General features: G+C 34.4%; 3 protein-coding genes across 3 annotated transcripts; all 3 read left to right on the forward strand.

The window, feature by feature from the left end:
- The first annotated feature begins 146 nt into the window (after nucleotides 1–146).
- Nucleotides 147–2,261, forward strand: LOC110814694 (nuclease). The gene is made up of 2 exons (XM_022042242.2): nucleotides 147–476; nucleotides 1,033–2,261. The coding sequence occupies exons 1-2, from the start codon at nucleotides 326–328 to the stop codon at nucleotides 2,085–2,087; spliced, it is 1,206 nt and encodes a 401-aa protein (XP_021897934.2). The 5' UTR covers nucleotides 147–325; the 3' UTR covers nucleotides 2,088–2,261.
- A 3,036-nt stretch (nucleotides 2,262–5,297) lies between these two features.
- LOC110814775 (Guanylate-binding family protein) lies at nucleotides 5,298–16,481 on the forward strand. Its single transcript, XM_088216875.1, has 17 exons — nucleotides 5,298–5,827; nucleotides 7,477–7,579; nucleotides 8,741–8,810; nucleotides 8,941–8,979; nucleotides 9,045–9,162; nucleotides 9,253–9,310; nucleotides 10,464–10,528; nucleotides 10,663–10,669; nucleotides 10,766–10,826; nucleotides 11,126–11,185; nucleotides 11,298–11,317; nucleotides 11,586–11,651; nucleotides 12,378–12,545; nucleotides 14,015–14,272; nucleotides 14,838–15,050; nucleotides 15,463–15,734; nucleotides 15,989–16,481. Exons 1-17 carry the CDS (start codon nucleotides 5,739–5,741, stop codon nucleotides 16,128–16,130), a joined length of 1,809 nt encoding a protein of 602 aa, XP_088073001.1. The 5' UTR covers nucleotides 5,298–5,738; the 3' UTR covers nucleotides 16,131–16,481.
- Nucleotides 16,482–16,725: 244 nt separating this feature from the next.
- Nucleotides 16,726–18,696, forward strand: LOC110814769 (DJ-1 protein homolog E-like). The gene is made up of 5 exons (XM_022042336.2): nucleotides 16,726–17,039; nucleotides 17,137–17,416; nucleotides 17,599–17,786; nucleotides 17,884–18,246; nucleotides 18,346–18,696. Exons 1-5 carry the CDS (start codon nucleotides 16,860–16,862, stop codon nucleotides 18,523–18,525), a joined length of 1,191 nt encoding a protein of 396 aa, XP_021898028.1. The 5' UTR covers nucleotides 16,726–16,859; the 3' UTR covers nucleotides 18,526–18,696.
- The last annotated feature ends 550 nt before the right edge of the window (nucleotides 18,697–19,246 follow it).

Raw genomic sequence — 19,246 nt, forward strand, 5'->3', positions numbered from 1 at the left:
TTACTATGGGTTTTGAAGAAAGCAAAATGGGCCTTAGGATTAAAGTGGATTGGGTTTTTAAATTGAGGTAGAAATGAGTTTCAATGGATATATGATAATGGAAAATGGGTTTATTCAAATTAAAATGAAAGTGAGCTACCCATGGTGGTGGTTACAAATAAGGATTATTTGTCGGAGGAAGTGTAAGGATCCTGCTAAGTTCTAACTCAAGCATCCGAGAGAACCAAGATTCTACTTCCAGCTTCTTATTATGCGCATTGTGAGTCACCGCATTGGGGAAAGACTTTCCGATTAACCAAACAGTGAGGTGTTTGTCTGTATAAGGATGGCTCCGATGAAAAAGAAATCAAAGAAGGCCAAAAAGGGTTCAAAAAATTCGAAGAAATGCAAGAGAATAAGCGTGGTTCCTGTAGAGCTCAAAGCTACTGAATCCGATTGGTGGGATACTTTCTGGCAGAAGCACTCTACAATTCCAGGTTCTAATTTCTGCACATCTCTTTTTAAGTTCTTTTATTTGACGGATTTCGTGGTTGATTAGTGACTATTTGGCATTTGGATTACTTCATTCATTTTTGTATATTGGAGTTGGCTGCTTTACTTTTGTCTCAGGTTTATGGTTTTAGATTGATAGTAGGTCATTTATAAAGTTATTTATGTTTATTTACTGTATAAAAACTCATTTAAAGTTCTCTTTTCATTGTTGATATGGTTTCTAATTCTTGTATTTTAGAAGCTGACATGATGATTTTATAGTTGGTTGTGTCTAGCTCTGAACCAAAGTTGGGTTAGTTTCTATCAAGTTGGTGTTTATAAGTGTCTAAGGTAGAAAGCCTATTGGTATGGTTGAAACTGAGACGAATGAATTCTGATTTTCGATGTTGCCGGATTTTACCATAGTTGAATCAGGGAACCAAAGGCAAAGTTTTAGATGATGAGAATTGGAATTTGAAATTGAGTTTAGATACTTGAGAGAGTAAATTTGGGAATTAAATATTTAGTGTGATTCTCCTTGATGCAACTCAAAACACGCAGGTGGTTCGGTACCAGTTGATGAGGATGAGGGATTCAAGTACTTCTTTAGGGTTTCAAAGAAAACTTTTGACTACATATGCTCCCTTGTAAGAGAAGATCTTGTGTCAAGGCCACCATCAGGCCTCATCAACATTGAGGGAAGGCTTCTTAGTGTTGATAAACAAGTTGCAATTGCTCTCAGAAGGTTAGCATCCGGGGAGTCTCAAGTTTCAGTTGGCGCTGCCTTTGGGGTTGGCCAATCAACAGTTTCTCAGGTGACCTGGAGATTCATTGAAGCACTGGAAGAACGGGCAAAGCACCATCTCAAATGGCCAGATTCTCATAGAATGGAGGAGATCAAATCTAATTTTGAAGCATTATTTGGGTTACCTAATTGCTGTGGTGCTATAGATGCAACACATATCATAATGACCCTTCCTGCTGTTCAAACTTCGGATGATTGGTGTGACCCAGCAAATAACTATAGCATGTTCTTGCAGGGAGTTTTTGACCACGAGATGAGATTTCTTGATTTAGTAACTGGTTGGCCCGGAGGCATGACTATGGCCAGACTATTAAAGTGTTCAGGATTCTTTAAACTCTGTGAGGCTGGTGAGCGTTTAAATGGAAATTTAAAAACTATATCTGAAGGAGTAGAGGTAAGAGAATTTATAATTGGAGGGGTTGGCTACCCTCTTTTTCCTTGGTTGCTGACACCTTATGAAAGCAATGGTCTCTCAGTTTCAATGTCTGCGTTTAATGCTGCACATAAGGCTGCAAGGTCGTTCGCTGTTAAGGCATTTTCACAGTTAAAAGGCAGTTGGAGAATCCTTAACAAGGTTATGTGGAGACCTGATAAGCGAAAACTGCCTAGCATTATTTTGGTCTGTTGTTTACTACACAATATTATAATTGATAATGGAGACCAATTACATCCTGATGTTGCTTTGTCGGGTCATCATGACTTTGGTTATGCAGAGCAGGGCTGCAAGCAGGTTGATCCGCTGGGGAGAACCATGAGAGAAAACCTAGCTACATACTTGCAGAATCACAAAGATAACGCTCTATTGAAGTAGGTAATCTCTCTTTCCCACTTCCATAGTCAGGTGGCATCAAGATTCAATACCTTGTTGTCAGGTTGATAACGTGTTATGTACAAACTACTCTAACCTTTTTGCTAACGTTCGTGAATATCCATTCGGCTGTTGTTTTAGCCTTCATATTTGCCTATAGTGATGATTATTTATGCATTGACCAAGTGTTAGAGATTATCTTTTCCCTAGCATTGCAATAGAAGTTTCTTACAACTGCATGTTGTATTCTTGTAGAATAGATTGCCTGATTCTTTAAACCAGAGTCCTCTTTCCAGAAAACTCCATGTTTTAGGTGTTCTTGAAATAAGCTATAGAACCTCTTCTTCTTTCCCTTCCAGCCATCTGCTCAAACATCAGAAGCAATTTATTCTATTTGGATTAAATTAGAATTAGAAAACCATTCATATTCTAGCATTGTTTCCTTCATTTTTTGTTCTTGTTCGTCTAAATCGAGTTGAATAGTAAAATTCAAAACATAGTTCATCAACCAAATATTTATTGCCATTCTACATAATTTTCAAATGTAGGACATCAAAGTTTAAAATATTTTGAAGAAATTTGTGCTAATATTATTAATTTCAGTGTAACATGTACAAATGACAAAAAGTGAACTGCATCATGTTTCAATTCTAAGATTTGCTTGAGATCAATGGTAGATTATTATCACTCACATGATTCGAATCGTTGTGTTGCGGTGGATTGTTATTCGCTCACGTGATTCGAATTGTTATATTGTTGAATTGAATGGAAGTAGAAAATTTTGAATTGTGAATTGAAAGATTCTAACAGCGATGCTGCAATCATTTATAACTCAAAATTTACCTCGTCTTTCTGCTCTAATAGTCACCGGAGGCAAAGAGAGCCGAGCCAAAATTTTCTTGGTTGGCATACGACTTAATCTTCATTTTTCTTTAGTTAGAATCAATATGTGCGCGCTTTATATATATATGTATACTATGCTTAGTCTACTTTCTTCTGCACAATAACATCAATTACAAATACTTCAATGCATGAATCAACTTAGATATAAATCAGAGAGGTAGAGAGATTTGAATATCTTAAAGGGTAAAGGAGTTTTGAAAATTCAGTATTGCGAAGAGTTTGGTGCATGAAGCAACTTAGAGAGACCTCAATACTCAGCTCTTTGACAACATGAACAGGGGCCAATCCTGTGGTTTTGGCCTGGTCATAGTAACCATTTTCAATTGCATTGATCCTGTTTAATCCTTCTTTAATGGCATTAGTAATAGAATTTGGTCCAAACTCAAACACCCAATCTACTATACTAAAAGGTATATAGGGTATTGAAGTTCAAAGAAAATTGTATATATATGTTCACATATATAGGGGGCACAAAAATGCTAAGGAGGCATGGTCAAGACCGAGGAACAAATTTTTTAGGCCAAGAAAATGGTCCACCATATTTACAAAAAGAACATAAGAATACATGTATATAACTTAAAATATAAGTAATAATTAGGGTACTAACTTGTTTTTATAAGCTTACGATATTGTAACATGATTTCTCGAATATATTTTTCACTAATCAACTTGATTAATGATAATATGAGATGTATAATACATTCAGAAGTTGACTAAACATATAAACCAATGTGCTTATTATTAGTACACAATGGTAGTTGGGTTTTTGAGAAACGATAATCGACGCGAATACTTAATAAGACATAACCTGTTTTAATCTTTTAAATGCGTGATATTTCTCTCCCAATAAAAAACGGAATAACACAAAACCATTATTTTATTAAGTAATATACAATTTTATTATCATAATCATATTATACTATCGCTTATATATGATCTGGATTATTAATTCGATCATTCCTATGTTAAGCCAACAGACACTAATAACACAATTAGTAATTATTTGAAAAGTCATTTCACGAGATCATCTACTCTTACTCATATTCTTATTCTTACTATTTTCTTTAATTAAGTAAAATGCAATTACACTATCATAATCATATTACACCATCATTTATACATGTTTAGAGTTATTAATTCGGTCATTCATATGTTAAGTAAACAGACACTAGTAACACAATTAATAGTTATCTGAAAAGTCATTTCGTGAGATCATCTCATATATTTCGATCTTTACTTTCACTCTTACTAATATTCTTATTATTACTATTTTTTTTTAATTAAGTAATACGCAATTGCACTATCATAATCGTATTACACTATCGCTTATACATGTTCATGGTTATTAATTCGGTCATTCCTATGTTAAGCCAACAAACACTAATAACACAATTAATAGCTATCTGAAAAGTCATTTCGTGAGATCATCTCATATATTTCGATATTTACTTTTAACTCTTACTCATATTCTTATTCTTACTATTTTCTTTGATTAAGTAATACGCAATTCCGCTATCATAATCATATTACACCATCGCTTATACATGTTCAAGATTATTAATTCGGTCATTCCTATGTTAAGCCAACAGACACTAATAACACAATTAATAGCTATCTGAAAGGTTATTTCATGAGATCATCTCATATATTTCAATTTTTACTTTTACTCTTACTCGTATTCTTATTCTTACCATTTTCTTTAGTTATTGTCTAAATTATGTTAATTTGAATTATAGAGACGACTGTTTATTTATTTTAATAAATTATTATATGTGAGACTTAATTAATTGAATCTAACTTAAACGAATTAAGCCGGATTAGTTTTATATTATATAAATATATATATTTTTGTAGTTAAAATAACTTATATGATAATATAATATACTACTTGAACTATTTTTTAAAACTTAATTTTCAATAACTCACAACTTTATGAATTTACACTTTCATTAACTTGTAAAGTATTTTTCTTTTTAAAGACAAAACAAAAGGAATCATGTAAGCTTTAAGTCTCACTTTTGACTTTGTAGTTTGTATCATATAAGCTTTAATTGAGTTCTCCGACGTCGTTTTGTCAACCCCCTAATTCATATTACTATTTTTCTTTTTTTACTAATAACAGAGAGGACAAGTAGGAAAATTTAGCGTGGAAATAGCAAAATTTAGAGTGGAAATAGTAATATTTCGAGTGGAAATAGTAAAATTTAGAGTGGCAACTAATAACAGAGAGGGCAGCTGGTAAAGTTTAGAGTGGAAATAGCTGAATTAGCTTAAAAGAAGAAGACTGATAAAAAGTTCAGACAGGAAGAAGAGAGACAATTTATGGTTTCGGAGCTTGAGCCACGTACTCGTATATAACGTATCTCTCATTTCAACTTCTCTGATTCATGAACTTCCATTAATGCCCTCCAAATTTTCTTCGCCATTTTTGCCACGGAGCTCGAGGTTTAATTACTTACAATAACGCTCCCAAATCTTTGTTCTCTTCCTCTGTCTTTCTTCAGCACGACTCCTCTGCTTTTCTCTCTGGCTTTCTCGGATGCAACTACGAGTAAACAATCCAATCCCTCTTTTTATTCTTGACGTACACCGAACTCGCATGCTTTCTTGAGATCCCATTCTTTCTCGTTGTCTTTTTAAATCCCTTCTAAGACCACCCTTTCACATGATTGCTTTTTCCCTCCATCGTCCTCTACCCGACTCTGGCATTACCGCATTGGGGAGATACTGATCTCTCTCTCTCGTTTAATAATGGAGATTTCTTACTGGGCTTTGGTTTTTTCTCTTCTTCTATGCTTTCTCGCATCTGGGTCTCTCTCTATTGAGAATTTTCACCAAGCGTAAGTGATTATAACTAAAACTTTTAATATTTTAGGTCTATAAGATTTGGTTTTCTACCTTCAGTTTCTCCGTCTAACGGTACATGCTTGATTTTTAAGCTATGGTGTTCTGTGTCATGATCAATTGTTTCTTCATGTTTTATGGATCTATGGGGCACGGCGTATGTTATTTTTATCTTATTTTTCTTGCATAACTTGTTCATTAGCAATTATGGTTTTCTATTTTTTAGTTTCAAGGATGAAGTTAGTTTGGGTTTAGATCTCATTCTCTAGCTAGTATCACTCATTTTTAATTGCAATTCAATCTACTCAGTTTTGTCTTAGTGATGATTATTGATGATTCAGGTGAAATGCAATTATGCAGCTAGCATAAATATGGTCAAGACTAACACAAATTTGTAAGCTATTTTGAGAAAACGAGATTGATCTCTCTGCTTTCACCGTTAGCTTAACAATGTATAGAACTAGTTTCCTAGTATAAATCGATCTGCTTACTATTTACTGTTGAAGAGCCAAATTGCAGAGATTAGAAAAAAAACCAGTTTTTTTTTTTTAATTTATATAGTTTTTTTTTAATATGAAGAAAGAAGAAAATTATATACTTGACTGATATAATGGCTGCTAAACCATAGTGTTTACCAGCATGAAGGAGATTGCTTTTGTTGAAGAAATTATTAAATTTGATGATTCACCGGAGTCAGTTTAATGCATACAAGTATTAGAGCGAGGGTCTAGAAAATGCTTTGGGTATTGAGCTCTTTACTTTATGTAGTTTGTTAAAAGGAACATGGAAGAATAAATTCAACAGCAATTTCTGCTAGTTGACTGCTATATTCTGACTTCTGCTAATATTTTATAGACTCCTCAATTTCTCCATATAAGACAATTCTATTGTTTATTTTTTCTTGGAGTAATAAGAGTATTCTATTTGACATACACTCTTCTCTGTTGAGGCTTGTGTTCATTCAAAATGTTCAGGAATCTTGATCTTGTTAGGTTTAGGTTTGATATAGGGTAAATTTTCGGTATAGTTATTCAAGGCTGTTCTAATTGTTTCTGGTGCAATTAGTGGAGTGAGAAGAAATTTCACTGTGGGAAAAAGAAGTGAAAAAATTTAGTGACTGTAGTGATAGTGGATAAGATCAAGTGGATACCATATATTCTTGGCCAGTTGAAGTGCTAGTACAGATTGCTTGCTTTGTAGTTCTGATGGGGGGATGTAATAATCTCAGTTAGGTTTGTGTGCGAGCTTGATACTAATATATCATGCCTTCTGTCTCTGTATGGTAACAACTAGAGCTCAACGTAGAAACACTAGAAGATCCAATTAAGTGAACATTTTCTGTGCATGTGGGTAGATAATTATTGCTTGATGCACAATATCAGCACTGCTACATGTATTTGATAACAAAGTTGCATTGAGCAAGATTCAGGTGAATGTCTTACTGTTGCAAGATTATGCAATTGTTTCTCCTTGATCTCCTTCCATAATATTTAGGAAAGGGGATGTTTACATACTTAACCTAATAATATTGTAATAGTGTAAGAACTATAAACTTAAGAAGTTTCCTTACTAGTTTCATATACTAACGAATATGTTTTATTTATTTTAGTTCACTTCCTTTTTCTGTTTCATTTTTGTGCTACAGCTTTCCTATTGTGGAACCTGATCCTGGTCATACAAAACTTCGGCTTTCGAGGGAAGGACTGGAAGTCATCAGTAGAATAAGAACCCCAATTGCAGCTGTTGCAGTAAGCCTAATAGGCATTTTCTTTACAATCTTCCTGTTAGAATACTACTTTCCATCTGAATTTCATATCAAATGTTCCTAACCTGGAATGCTCATATTTTCTCTGTTGGATTACTAAATGGAATATAAGAGCCTGAAACCCTTGACTAGATAATTCTGGGAATTTTTTTTTTTTAAAGATAAAAATAGTGTGAATATTATGTATATGGCACCAATGGGGTGCAATCCATGTACAAAACTATTTACAGATCAGTTAATACATCAATAACTTGTCCAAAATCATCCCACCCATAGAGATCGTGACCCAGAGTCCCAAAAGTATGTATCAACCTATCTCTAATTCTGGACAAATCCCCCACACACCCGTGAAACGCTCTATATAATTCTGGGAATTGTTTTGTGATGAGGTAATTGATAATGCTAAATAAATTAGTAAAAGATGGGTGCATTTGTCCATGCGATATGTTCCTCTGAACTATTTTTTCGTTGGCTGTGGATGCTTAACCTTTGTACTAATAGAATTTGCCCTGTGAATACTGAACCCGAATCTTGAAAGAAGTGAAAGGTTTACATGCTTCATTATCAGCTTCGTAGTTGTAATCGTAAAGAAACACCATGGGGCTGTAACAATGGTGAAATTAAGATCAAATTCTCACTTTTTAAAGACTTTCTTCTAAAGCAAGTAGTACATGCCGTATACATTTCACTTTTATTCTTCAAAGAATCAAACTTTGGCTTTTCTTCATGGCCTGTGAGTTTTTTTTTTTTTTTCCTTTTTTGAGTCTGTCCAGAATTTGAATTTTGTGGAACTATGTTTAATTGCATCCCAGACTGCAGGAGATTGTTATATTTCTCAGCACTCTGTAATTTAGAACTCTAATTAAGTCCTCTTATTCATTTGGTGCATTTACTTTCAAATCTTTTTGTATTGAATACTTATGCACCATCTGAAGGAATTAGAGACCTTTGGAGGGATTTGAATCTCCTTTCTACTAGATATGAATAGTTGGTTACATATCTTAACTTATTGGTTAATAATCACCCTATTTTCAACTGTTGTGATCTACACTATCTTAGCTTATCGTTTAATGGTCATACTACTTCCAAGATTCATGATCCAGGTTTCTCCATTTTTATTTTACTTTGGTTGTTGGATAATCAGGTAATTGGCCCATACCGCTCTGGGAAATCTTTTCTACTTAATCAGCTTCTTTCACTTTCTTGTTATGAAGGTATGAAGGTGATTTTGTCATTGCTTTACATGTTTTATTTATTTATTACTTTGAAAAGGAACTTGTTTTCTTGTAATTGAACTTATAAATTGACAATTTTTTAAATTACACATTTCCAATTTCTTGCTAGGGTTTGGTGTTGGACACATGCGTGACACAAAGACAAAAGGTAATAGGCTCCGTCTGACCATATATCAGAAGTATCTGCAACTGTTCACACTTGGCTTAATGCAGGAATTTGGGTTTGGGGAACACCATTAGTATTGGATATTGACGGTGTGAAAACTTCTGTGTTTTACCTTGACACTGAGGGATTTGAAAGTATTGGGAAGTCAAATGTATATGATGATCGGTAAATGCTAAATTGTTATGTAATGTTTTTAGTTACATTTTGTGTTTTATGCTTTTACATTTTTTATCTATTTGGTGTTGGCGTTTCCAGGATTTTTGCGCTGGCAACTGTCATGAGTTCTGTACTTATATACAATCTGCCTGAGACAGTAAGTTATTTATATTTATCTTCATATTCTTTGAAAGTCTCTTGCTCTCCAACTAAGTTGTTTGGCATGGGCTTTTCCATCACTCAAGAAGTAGAAGCTTGAGGCTGCGATTTTCACGTGATAATTAAGCTCTTTTCCAAATTCTCTTGCTTCTTTTTCTTAGAGGAAAAAATAAATAGGGTTAGTAGGCACCAAGAGGCTGCAACCATATAAAATTACAAAGAGAAAATCAATAGCGTCTACATCAACCATCACGGCTTGTTCCATACACAAAATATTGTGAGTTCTAAAACAATGATCTTGCTAGATGCAAAAGAGGTAGATGGTTGCTTAAAAGCTCTTCGATTCCTTTCTTTTCAAATGATCCAAAAGATAGAAAGAGGAATAAAAGATGGATTTTTTTTCGATGCTTGGTAGAAGGAATAATTCTCTTAGTCTCCAACTAATTTATTTTAGAGTAACCAATAGGTTTTAACCCAATAATTATCTCTGCTTTCCTCTATGTTGGCGAGTAGATTTCAACTCTTATCTTGTGCAAGTTCTCTATATATTTTGTTGTAGTAAAAAAACTAAAGTTATTTTGGGGTTGGGCTTTCTCATCACTCAAAAAGCAGAAATCAAAAACTTCTTGAGGCTGCAATTTCCATGTGAAAATGAGCTTGTTAGACAATTGTTTAGTTGATATTGTATTAGAACTCCCCTAGAGCTGGCTGTAAGGGCGAGTATTGGGAAGAGGCTAGAAGGAAAAAGATGGTAATTGTCTAAATAATAGCAATCTGTCACAACAATGCAATTTTTTTTTCCCTCAGGTTTAGGGCATGAGTGCAAAAAGAATGTGCAAATGCTTAAATAAGATATCTAGGCAAATGGAGGGAGAGGAATAGAAGAGTTTTGGAGGGGATTGGTGATGAGGGGAATCTTGATAAAAGTAGGAAGAGATGGTTCTAGACTTCCGGTTTTTTGATTTTGGGTCATTCTCTTTCTTCTATGGAGAATTTTGGAAACCTTGCAGGCATTTTATTAGAGCTGTAAATAATTCGTATACGGTTTGGCACCCCTTTGGTGCTTTTTAATACAGTTATACTTTTATTTAAAAAAAAAACAGCATTTGCCTTCATTGAAGTGATAGTCACAAATCTGTATATTTGTTCAGATACGTGAAGCAGACATATCTCGGCTGTCATTCGCTGTTGAACTTGCTGAGGAATTCTATGGAAGGTTTGACATATTGTTTAAACATAAAATGTGATTTATGCTAGTCATTAGGGATATAAGTACTTACTTGTCTTTTATGTAACCGTGCTAATTAATGATGATTTTTGTTTCTCTTGACAATATGGCATGCGGAACAGAGTGAAGGTTAGTAACTAACTGCTAGAATGTTATTCCTCATCTTAGTGCGATTATGGTGGATTTTTTTGGTATTGAGATGCATGCTTGCTGGCTTTTCTACAGGGGCAAGATGTTGCATTTGAACCTTCAAAACTTTTGTGGCTTATCCAGCGTGATTTTCTTCGTAAGTTCATTGATGCCTTCCTAGAGTATGATTTTTTGCCTTTTGCCTTGTTGTAAGGTAGTAGAGCATTATGTCCAAATGTGTCAAATACCGATTTGAAATTAGTTTGAGATTGATTTACATGCTTGATTAGGCTTTTTGTTGGATCTACTGCTAAGTCTTCAAGGGATAAATTAATTGATTAATATAGTCTTATTATATTTGAGATATCTTTTGTCTGTTGGCTCTTTTACTGTTGCATCTATATTCTCTCTATGCAAGTGAGAGAGTTGATGGCTTAAATGTCTTGGTTTATGCAGAAGGGAAATCTGTGCAAGAAATGGTGAATGAAGCTCTTAGACATGTCCCTAACACTGACAGTGAGCTTCTTTACCTACTTTACCTAGTGTACAAGAGAATGTTATTTATGTGGAAACCTTGCTGCTCTTTTGGAATTAAAGTCTTATAGGGGGCTGATTGTTTGTATTGCAGGGGATAAAAATATTGATCAGGTATGTTTCCTTCATTTTCATTCTCTTAGTTCCCAGCTCTGTCTATTTGACACATAAATCAGCCTGCTGTTCACTTCTGAGTTCCTTGTTTTTGCCTTGATCCTTTCTCTTTATGTGCTTCTATTCTTTATTTGTTAAGGGTAACTAGTTTTTGATTTACCTTTTCTTTTCTTTCTATTAATAAATTTTTTTGTCTGTCAAAAACATTCTTAGTCACCAGTTGCACATATTCTCTTGTCTTTTAAAATTCTTTTCTCTAACCTTTCAGGTTAACCAGATTCGGGACTCCTTGGCTATAATGGGTGACAACAGTACAGCCTTTAGTTTGCCGCAAGTATGGATTTAATTTGTCTTTGCTAGATTACTAACTCCTCTCCATTTCTGGTGTTAGCTATAAGCATTCAGATTTCATGGAAGATTAATATATGATGGAAGTGCCTTGGCTGGATATAACATGAAATTGATAAGGGGTCTACTTTGAATGCTTAATTTGTGTTCCGTTGTGTGTCCTGCGAGACATTAGATTAATCTCTGGTGAGGCAAGAAGGGATTCATTGTTGCATGATGTTTAGTCGGTTGTAACTGTAATTTGTCTACATCATAAATGGCCATTATCAAACAAATCCTGTGCATGGGTGTGAACATAATGACCATATTTTGGGAGCATGGCTGTGGGAACTGGATTTTTTGGAGTCTGCAGTTCTGTACCATTTATTCTAGCAGTTAAAAAGTCTAGATCATGGGGATAATAGTGACCTCCCTTGTAAAAGATTCCTTAGTACTGGTACATCTACAAATTTCGAACAGTTAACGTTGTTAGTGGGCTATTAATCTCTAACCTTTAGCAAGTGAATAATTTTTTAGTGGGTTCTGTAGCTTTAAAATTTAGGACTACGTGCATGATCCTTGTAACTAAATTTGAGAATTCCTAATTTGGTGGCTGCTCCTTATTACGTACTTCCTAATGTCTAATACTAATTTTCTGTTCTGCCATGTAAACTGATTTAAATTGAAATCTTTACCTAATGTAATCGGATCTCCCTATCATTTGAATTTGCAGCCTCATCTCATGAGAACAAAGCTTTGTGATATGAAGGATGATGAACTTGATTCTGTATATGTTAAGAAAAGAGAACAATTGAAAAAGCTTGTTGCCAGTGTTATTCGCCCAAAGATTGTGCAAGGAAAAACTCTTAATGGAAAGGAGTTTGTATCTTTCCTGGAGCAGGTAACTTACAGTTATTTTTCAAATCATTCTGAGCTTGATAGCTACCAAATTGGTAAACTGGTACTATCATCTGTCCCTTTTTATTAATGGACGTGAAAATAACTGGTGGTGACTTGAGTTCTCCTCTAAATATGTATTTTTAGCTTCTTCACAATTGCTTGAATATCATCAATCTTCATTTGAATGTTCTAATATCCTGTCTATTCTTCCTCTTTGACTTGAGGTTTCAATACATTTTGATCTTATGACGGGCAAAGTTGCTACATAGGTTGCTGTTGTTGATTCTCTCGAAACCCTTTGATCCTATCAAATGTTACTCATGGTTATCAATCACATTGAGTAGATGTGTTTGGTACTTCCAACCCTCTTGAAGAGGGTTTGGGTTTAAGCTGTCGCTGGAGCTATAACAATATTATGGCCTTTGAAGCATAAAAAAAGATATTGTTAAAAGTTCCCCAACCATGACAATTTATTCAATTAGACTGCTTTGGTTGAATGAGTAGCATCAAGGTTATATGATTATCTTCAACCCTACTGACTGTAATAAATAATGACCCAAGTGAGTGACTTGCACCAGCATTTTAGTTATAGCTAGTGCTTCTGGTCTTGGCTGAGTCAGTCCATGTGAGCTATATATTCATTGGTGGTATTTGATGTGTATCTTCTTCAGAATTGTATTTGTTATTATGGGTAATATAATTTTAGAGGTGCATATGTTGTAGCAAGCAGCAAATGTATTGAGAACTTATCATCTTTTCGTTACGGTTGCTCTTATTCACGATCCTACTAGAGATGGGAAGAATTATTAAGTCAAGCAGGTGTTTGGGGTTGTTTAAAGTACTAGATACTTACAGGAAATATGAAGTATATATTTTGCTGTTTTAGAAGAAACTTATTTACGTGGTTGGGCAAAAATAGTAAACGTGGGGAAAAAAAGCATTTGTTTTGTTTTGTTAAAGAAATAAACTTGTCCAAATATAGTAATTGGATGTTAAAAAGACAATAAAGAAAGTATTTGTAACAAAAAGTCAAATTGAAGGTGTTTTTATTTTTGTTTCTGTTTTTCTGCTTTGAAAGTTCTTATTTGCATGTGATGAGCACCTTTTTTGACAAAGGAGCGGAGACTTGAACTTAAATTTAGCTTATTATACATATTCTTCACCAAATATGAATAATTGTGTTCAGATGCTTATAAGCAACCAAATGCCCTGAAAAATTAACTGCTCTATTCCTTAAACAAGAGAAGAAAATAAGATGTACAGTTTTATCGAAGGAGATTACTATAATTTATTCTTCATCATATTCATGAGGGGAGATCAGATTGGCAGGATATTGTGCATGTTTTTAATAAGAGTATTACTATGATCTTACTTCAAGAAAAAAAGGAGTATTACCATGAACTGTTCTATTGATGAAAATTACTATAATATATTATCTTCGTTATATGCATAATTGTTTTTAACTTCCAGATACTTGAAGCCTTAAATAAGGGGGAGATCCCATCAACAGGTTCTCTTGTGGAGGTTTTTAATAAGGATATTCTCGAGCGATGTTTGAAACTATATAGTGAGAAAATGGCAAAATTAGTTTTACCTATGCCAGAGAAATCCCTTCAAGATGTCCACAGGAGTTCCCGGGAGGAAGCAATAAAAGCATTTGATGAACAACATTTCGGTCGTCATCATGCTAAGAGGTCTGCCATGCAGCTTGATGAAGAAATCCAGGAGGTATTCTCAGCAACATTAGCTTTTTGATTTGTAAGGAAAAAGATTACATTATCGATTGTTTTTAATCGTAAGTTGACTGTAAAGAATTTTTAAATTGTTTTGATGAAAGAAAAGGAGAATCAATCTTTGTCGTAGAGATATTAGTTCTCCTTTATTGATATTGGACCACATGATCTCATGTGCCTGTAAGCAGTTGGAAAATTCCTTCAAAAGTTTGTAGAAATTTTTGGACAACTTTTACTCAATTTTAGCTTCATGCTCATTCAATGGGGGGACAGCCTTCTTTATTTCACAACAAAAGGAGGAGACTGCCTTCCGTTTCATGCTGGAGTATCATATTTGGGATCTTTCTCAGTTACAAAATCTTTTCATGGATAGACCAGATGAAATGTAATTTTGAATCTTACCTCATGAAAACAAAGGAAATTTTTTCTCCCTCAAATGAATTTTAGTGGGCGGATGAGGGTCTCTGAGTAATTTTTCTTAGGAACACTTTTTTTCAATGAGCTACAAAATTTGGAGTACTTTAAGATCTCTTGCACTTATCCTTGGAAATTCTTTCTAGGTGTTCAAGAATGTCATAATGGCAAATGAATATCAGTCCTCAAAACTTTGCGAGGCTCTGTATACCACATGTGAGGACAAAATGGACCAACTACAGGTTCTCAGGCTTCCTTCTATGGCAAAATTCAATGCAGGTTTCATGCAGTGTAACCAGAGTTTTGAGCGGGAATGTGTTGGTCCTTCAAAACAAAACTACGAGCAACGCCTGACAAAGGTTATTGCTAAATTTTTTTTCTCATTTATTTTCTTTATCTCTCTTTCTTTGCAAATTTTGTTTAGCAGTAAACCATAGGTTACCAAGTGAATGTTAGTCCCTAATGCTGCAAAACAAATTGAAAACTCATATTTTTTTAGTAAGGTGGAATTAGTGCCAAAATTTAATGCAGTAATGTCAAAAATGTAATGCATAATTAATAACTGAATATGGTAATGAAACACTTTCAACAAGTTGTGGAGTAGCTATCTTAGAAAATACGAGAGTAAATTAGTTTTTTAAAGACTGAAGTTGTAAATTAACTGTCCTAATTCGTTCTTGCCTGCTTGTGATTCTGTTTTAAGTTTTACATTTTTGGTTTATTTAAAAAAAAAAAAGAAGTTTTACATTTTTAATGGTTATAAATCTGCAGATGTTGGGGAAATCACGATCTCTGTTTATCAAGGAATATAATCATCGCCTCTTCAATTGGTTGGTGGCTTTCTCCCTCGTCATGGTGGTGGTGGGCCGATTTATTATAAAGTTTATTTTGATTGAAATGGCAGCATGGATACTTTTCATCTTTCTAGAGACCTACACAAGGATGTTCTGGTCAGCAGAATCTCTTTATTACAACCCAGTTTGGCATTTCGTTGTCGCCACTTGGGAAACCCTCGTTTACAGCCCAATCCTTGACTTGGACAGGTAACAGAACCTCTTCTTCTCTGCACCTTCACACACCATTTACCGGCAAACCTTGAATGTCTTTGATTGGCATGTTAAGTTCTTTTAATGGCTTGTTTCTGGGAAAAGCAGAGTTGGCTCTTATTACTTGTGCAATTTTCCTGGAATTTGCATTAGAAACAGTTGCATAGGAAGGCCTGTAAGTGCCTTTTATATACTCGTTTAATGCTTATTCATTTTTTTTTTGGTGCGCCTCGGTTATTATTTTGCGACAGATGGGCTATTCCTCTTGGTTGTATAGCGGCTATAGGCATCTTTTACTGGCGGTGCTATGGTCGTAGGAAACACGGATCGCGGTGGCTTTTGCCGGTGTACAGCAACCATAGGAGTGGCTCAAATCGGCCACGATCAGAGTGATTCTGTGATGAAGCGATTTGTTATGCTACTTTCATCGGGGGGAGCTTTTCGTTTTTGTTGATTGAAGCCCAACCCAAGTCAATTTTTTCGTCTCGCTAGATGGTAACAGAAACCGAAACTTATGGAGAGAGGAAGATGGTGTTTCGATCAGCTGCTAATATAGTAGTATCTGCAACTGTACCATTTACACACATTATTTTGTATTAGTATTAATCTCATGTTCTGACTAATTCATAGTCTTTCTGTACATTTTATCTATATACATACTCCACTTATTGACATTCATGTAATTCCTTACCAAATTTGGAAAAGAAGAAGAATGAAAAATCTCTAAGTCTCCTTTCTTGCTTCCCTTATGTCTACAAATCTACACAGTCCAGAGTCATCATTAGGAAAATATAATGTTTTATATCTATACATTTTGTACATGGGAACAGAAATGGATCCTGTTGCCCTTTATATATATATAATAATTATGTATATAACTTCTGCTTTACTAAGAATTATTTAAACAAAAAAAAAAATGAAAAGAGACGAAAAGGACGACAAGAAATACAGTTGAGGTTGGTGAAGTGCAATTATCACGTGATCATTATCAGTATACCTAAACATCGTATCTATATATATATATATATATGTATGTATCGTCTTCTCCGCTTGTTCCAGAAATCATACACTATACCTGACTAGCAATCTTTATCAACCTTCTCTGCGTTTGTGAGTGGAAAGATGGGATCAATCGCTCAGCGTTCGGCTCTCATACTCTGCGGCGACTACATGGAAGATTTCGAGGTCGCCGTGCCATTTTATGCCCTTCAAGCTTTTGGAGTCCGCGTCGATTGCGTCTCCCCCAACAAGAAGTCCGGCGATAAATGCATCACTGCCGTTCATGAATTCCTAGGCTTCGAGGTTCGTCATGCTTCTCATATGTCCTCGTTCATCAATCATTTCACTGTAGTTTCTTGATTACAAGATAATTATAACTCAACTCTTCGTTTCTGATCAGTTATACACAGAATTGCCGGGACATAAGTTCGAGTTAAACGCCAATTTCGAGGAAGTAAAACCAGAATCCTACGACGCGCTGATTATACCAGGTGGACGTTTCACGGAACTGTTGAGCGTAGACGAGAAATGTTTAACCGTGGTAACCAAATTCGCAGAAACAGGGAGGACGATTCTCTGTACTTGCCATAGCCAGCTCATGTTAGCCGCTGCTGGGGTTCTGAAAGGCAAGAAGTGCACTGGTTTTGGCAGCATGAAACCCGTCATCGAGCTTGCCGGCGGTACTGTTAAAAAACTGCTAAGAGATAAGAGTGATTCAAAAAATTATTTTATTGAAAATAGGAGGAAGATGAAGGAAAAACTGTTTTAAAAACCGAGACTGAAACTTAGAAAATTTATATTGAAATCTAATTCATGTAAGATAAAGAATTTTTAAATTATCGCAAATTATTATTTCTAACAGGTACTTGGTGGGAACAGTCTGGAATTTCATCAGTTCTTGACATCACTGCTTGTCTTGAAGACGGTAATATCTTAAGCTCCATTGGTTGGCCTGCCCATGGCGAATGCCTTAATCTTCTCTTTCACTCAATCGGAGCCCAGATCTCATCACCCACGGATACCACCATTTCTGTACTTTTCCTTTGTGGGGTATCTCTGATTTCTCTCAAAACATCCTATATATATATATTCAAATTTGATGTTAATTACAGTATGGACTGAAATTTGGGCATGTCTTCTACTGTAGGATTACGTAGAAGACTACGAGTTCAACGTTCCATTCAGGGCATTACAGGGTCTGGGTTGCAGGGTTGATGCTGTGGCACCCAAGAAGAAAAGAGGAGAGACGTGTGTGAGCTCCATTTATGTTGATGAAGGAGGGGAGATACCCATCGAGAAGAGAGGTCATAATGTGTATCTAACGGCTGATTGGGATGAAATCAAAGTGGATGATTATGATTGTGTGGTGGTTCCAGGGGGGAGATCTCCTGAGTTGCTGATCATGAACTCGGAAGCGATTTCCATGGTGAAGAAATTCGGGGAGAAGGAGAAGATTATTGCTGGTTTTGGCCAAGGACAATGGCTTCTCGCTGCTGCTTCTCTTCTCCAGGTTCGTGATTCATTGATTATCTATATATATATATATATATATATAACTTCATATTTAATATATATGTGTATATGGGTATTTATATACTGTAATGAATAGGGGAAGAGATGTGCGAGCAGCCATGGGATGAAAGTTACAGTGGAGTTGGGTGGTGGGAAAGTTGCAGAGACGGAAGGATGCGTGAGGGACGGGAAGCTGTTGACCGCTGCTGGTTACCGTCAACTTCCTGCCTTCGTTTTCCATCTCGCCAACCTTCTTGCTTTTTCCGTTGTCTTTTGAGTTCTCATTTTTTATATTATATATATATATATATATACACGTATCTACATACATAATATATATATATATATATATATACAGATAATAATTTACTTTTATCTATTTGGGCTGAATTGTATTATTAATAATGAGCATGCATCACTTAGTTATTACAATAATTTTTCTTGTTAATCATCATTTTCACTTAATTAGACTCCATATACATAATACGTTGATTTTAAAGCAAAGAGGTCGTAGTATCCGGCCTCTTTGCTTTTTTTTTTTTTTTTTTTTAATATTATAGATATATATATGCACACACAAATTAAAAATAGTGTCATTTGTAATTGGTTTAATACATCTTAATACATATATATATATTTTATTTAATATAAAAATCAATTAAAATATAAAAAAAAAACTAGCATTGATATTCTATAGGCTTTTACTTAAAATTAATTTATTATTCATAAAAAGGCATTAATTATTATGATAAAATGGAGTTAATTATTGAAATTTATATTTTTAAAAATTAAAGGGAATTACAAATACCACCTTTTATATTCTACCCATATCTATTAAGTATTTTATTTTGTATTAAAAAATATCTAATTCTATAGTATATAATGTATTATATAAATATTTTTCTGAAATTAATATAATTTGATTAATATTAAAAGAATATAAAAACAAGAAGAAAAATAAATAAATGAAATAATTATTTTATTAAACTTTACTAAAT

Source organism: Carica papaya, chromosome 3, assembly GCF_054855325.1.
Source record: "Carica papaya isolate Zhongbai chromosome 3, ASM5485532v1, whole genome shotgun sequence".
In the NCBI taxonomy this organism is placed as follows: domain Eukaryota; kingdom Viridiplantae; phylum Streptophyta; class Magnoliopsida; order Brassicales; family Caricaceae; genus Carica; species Carica papaya.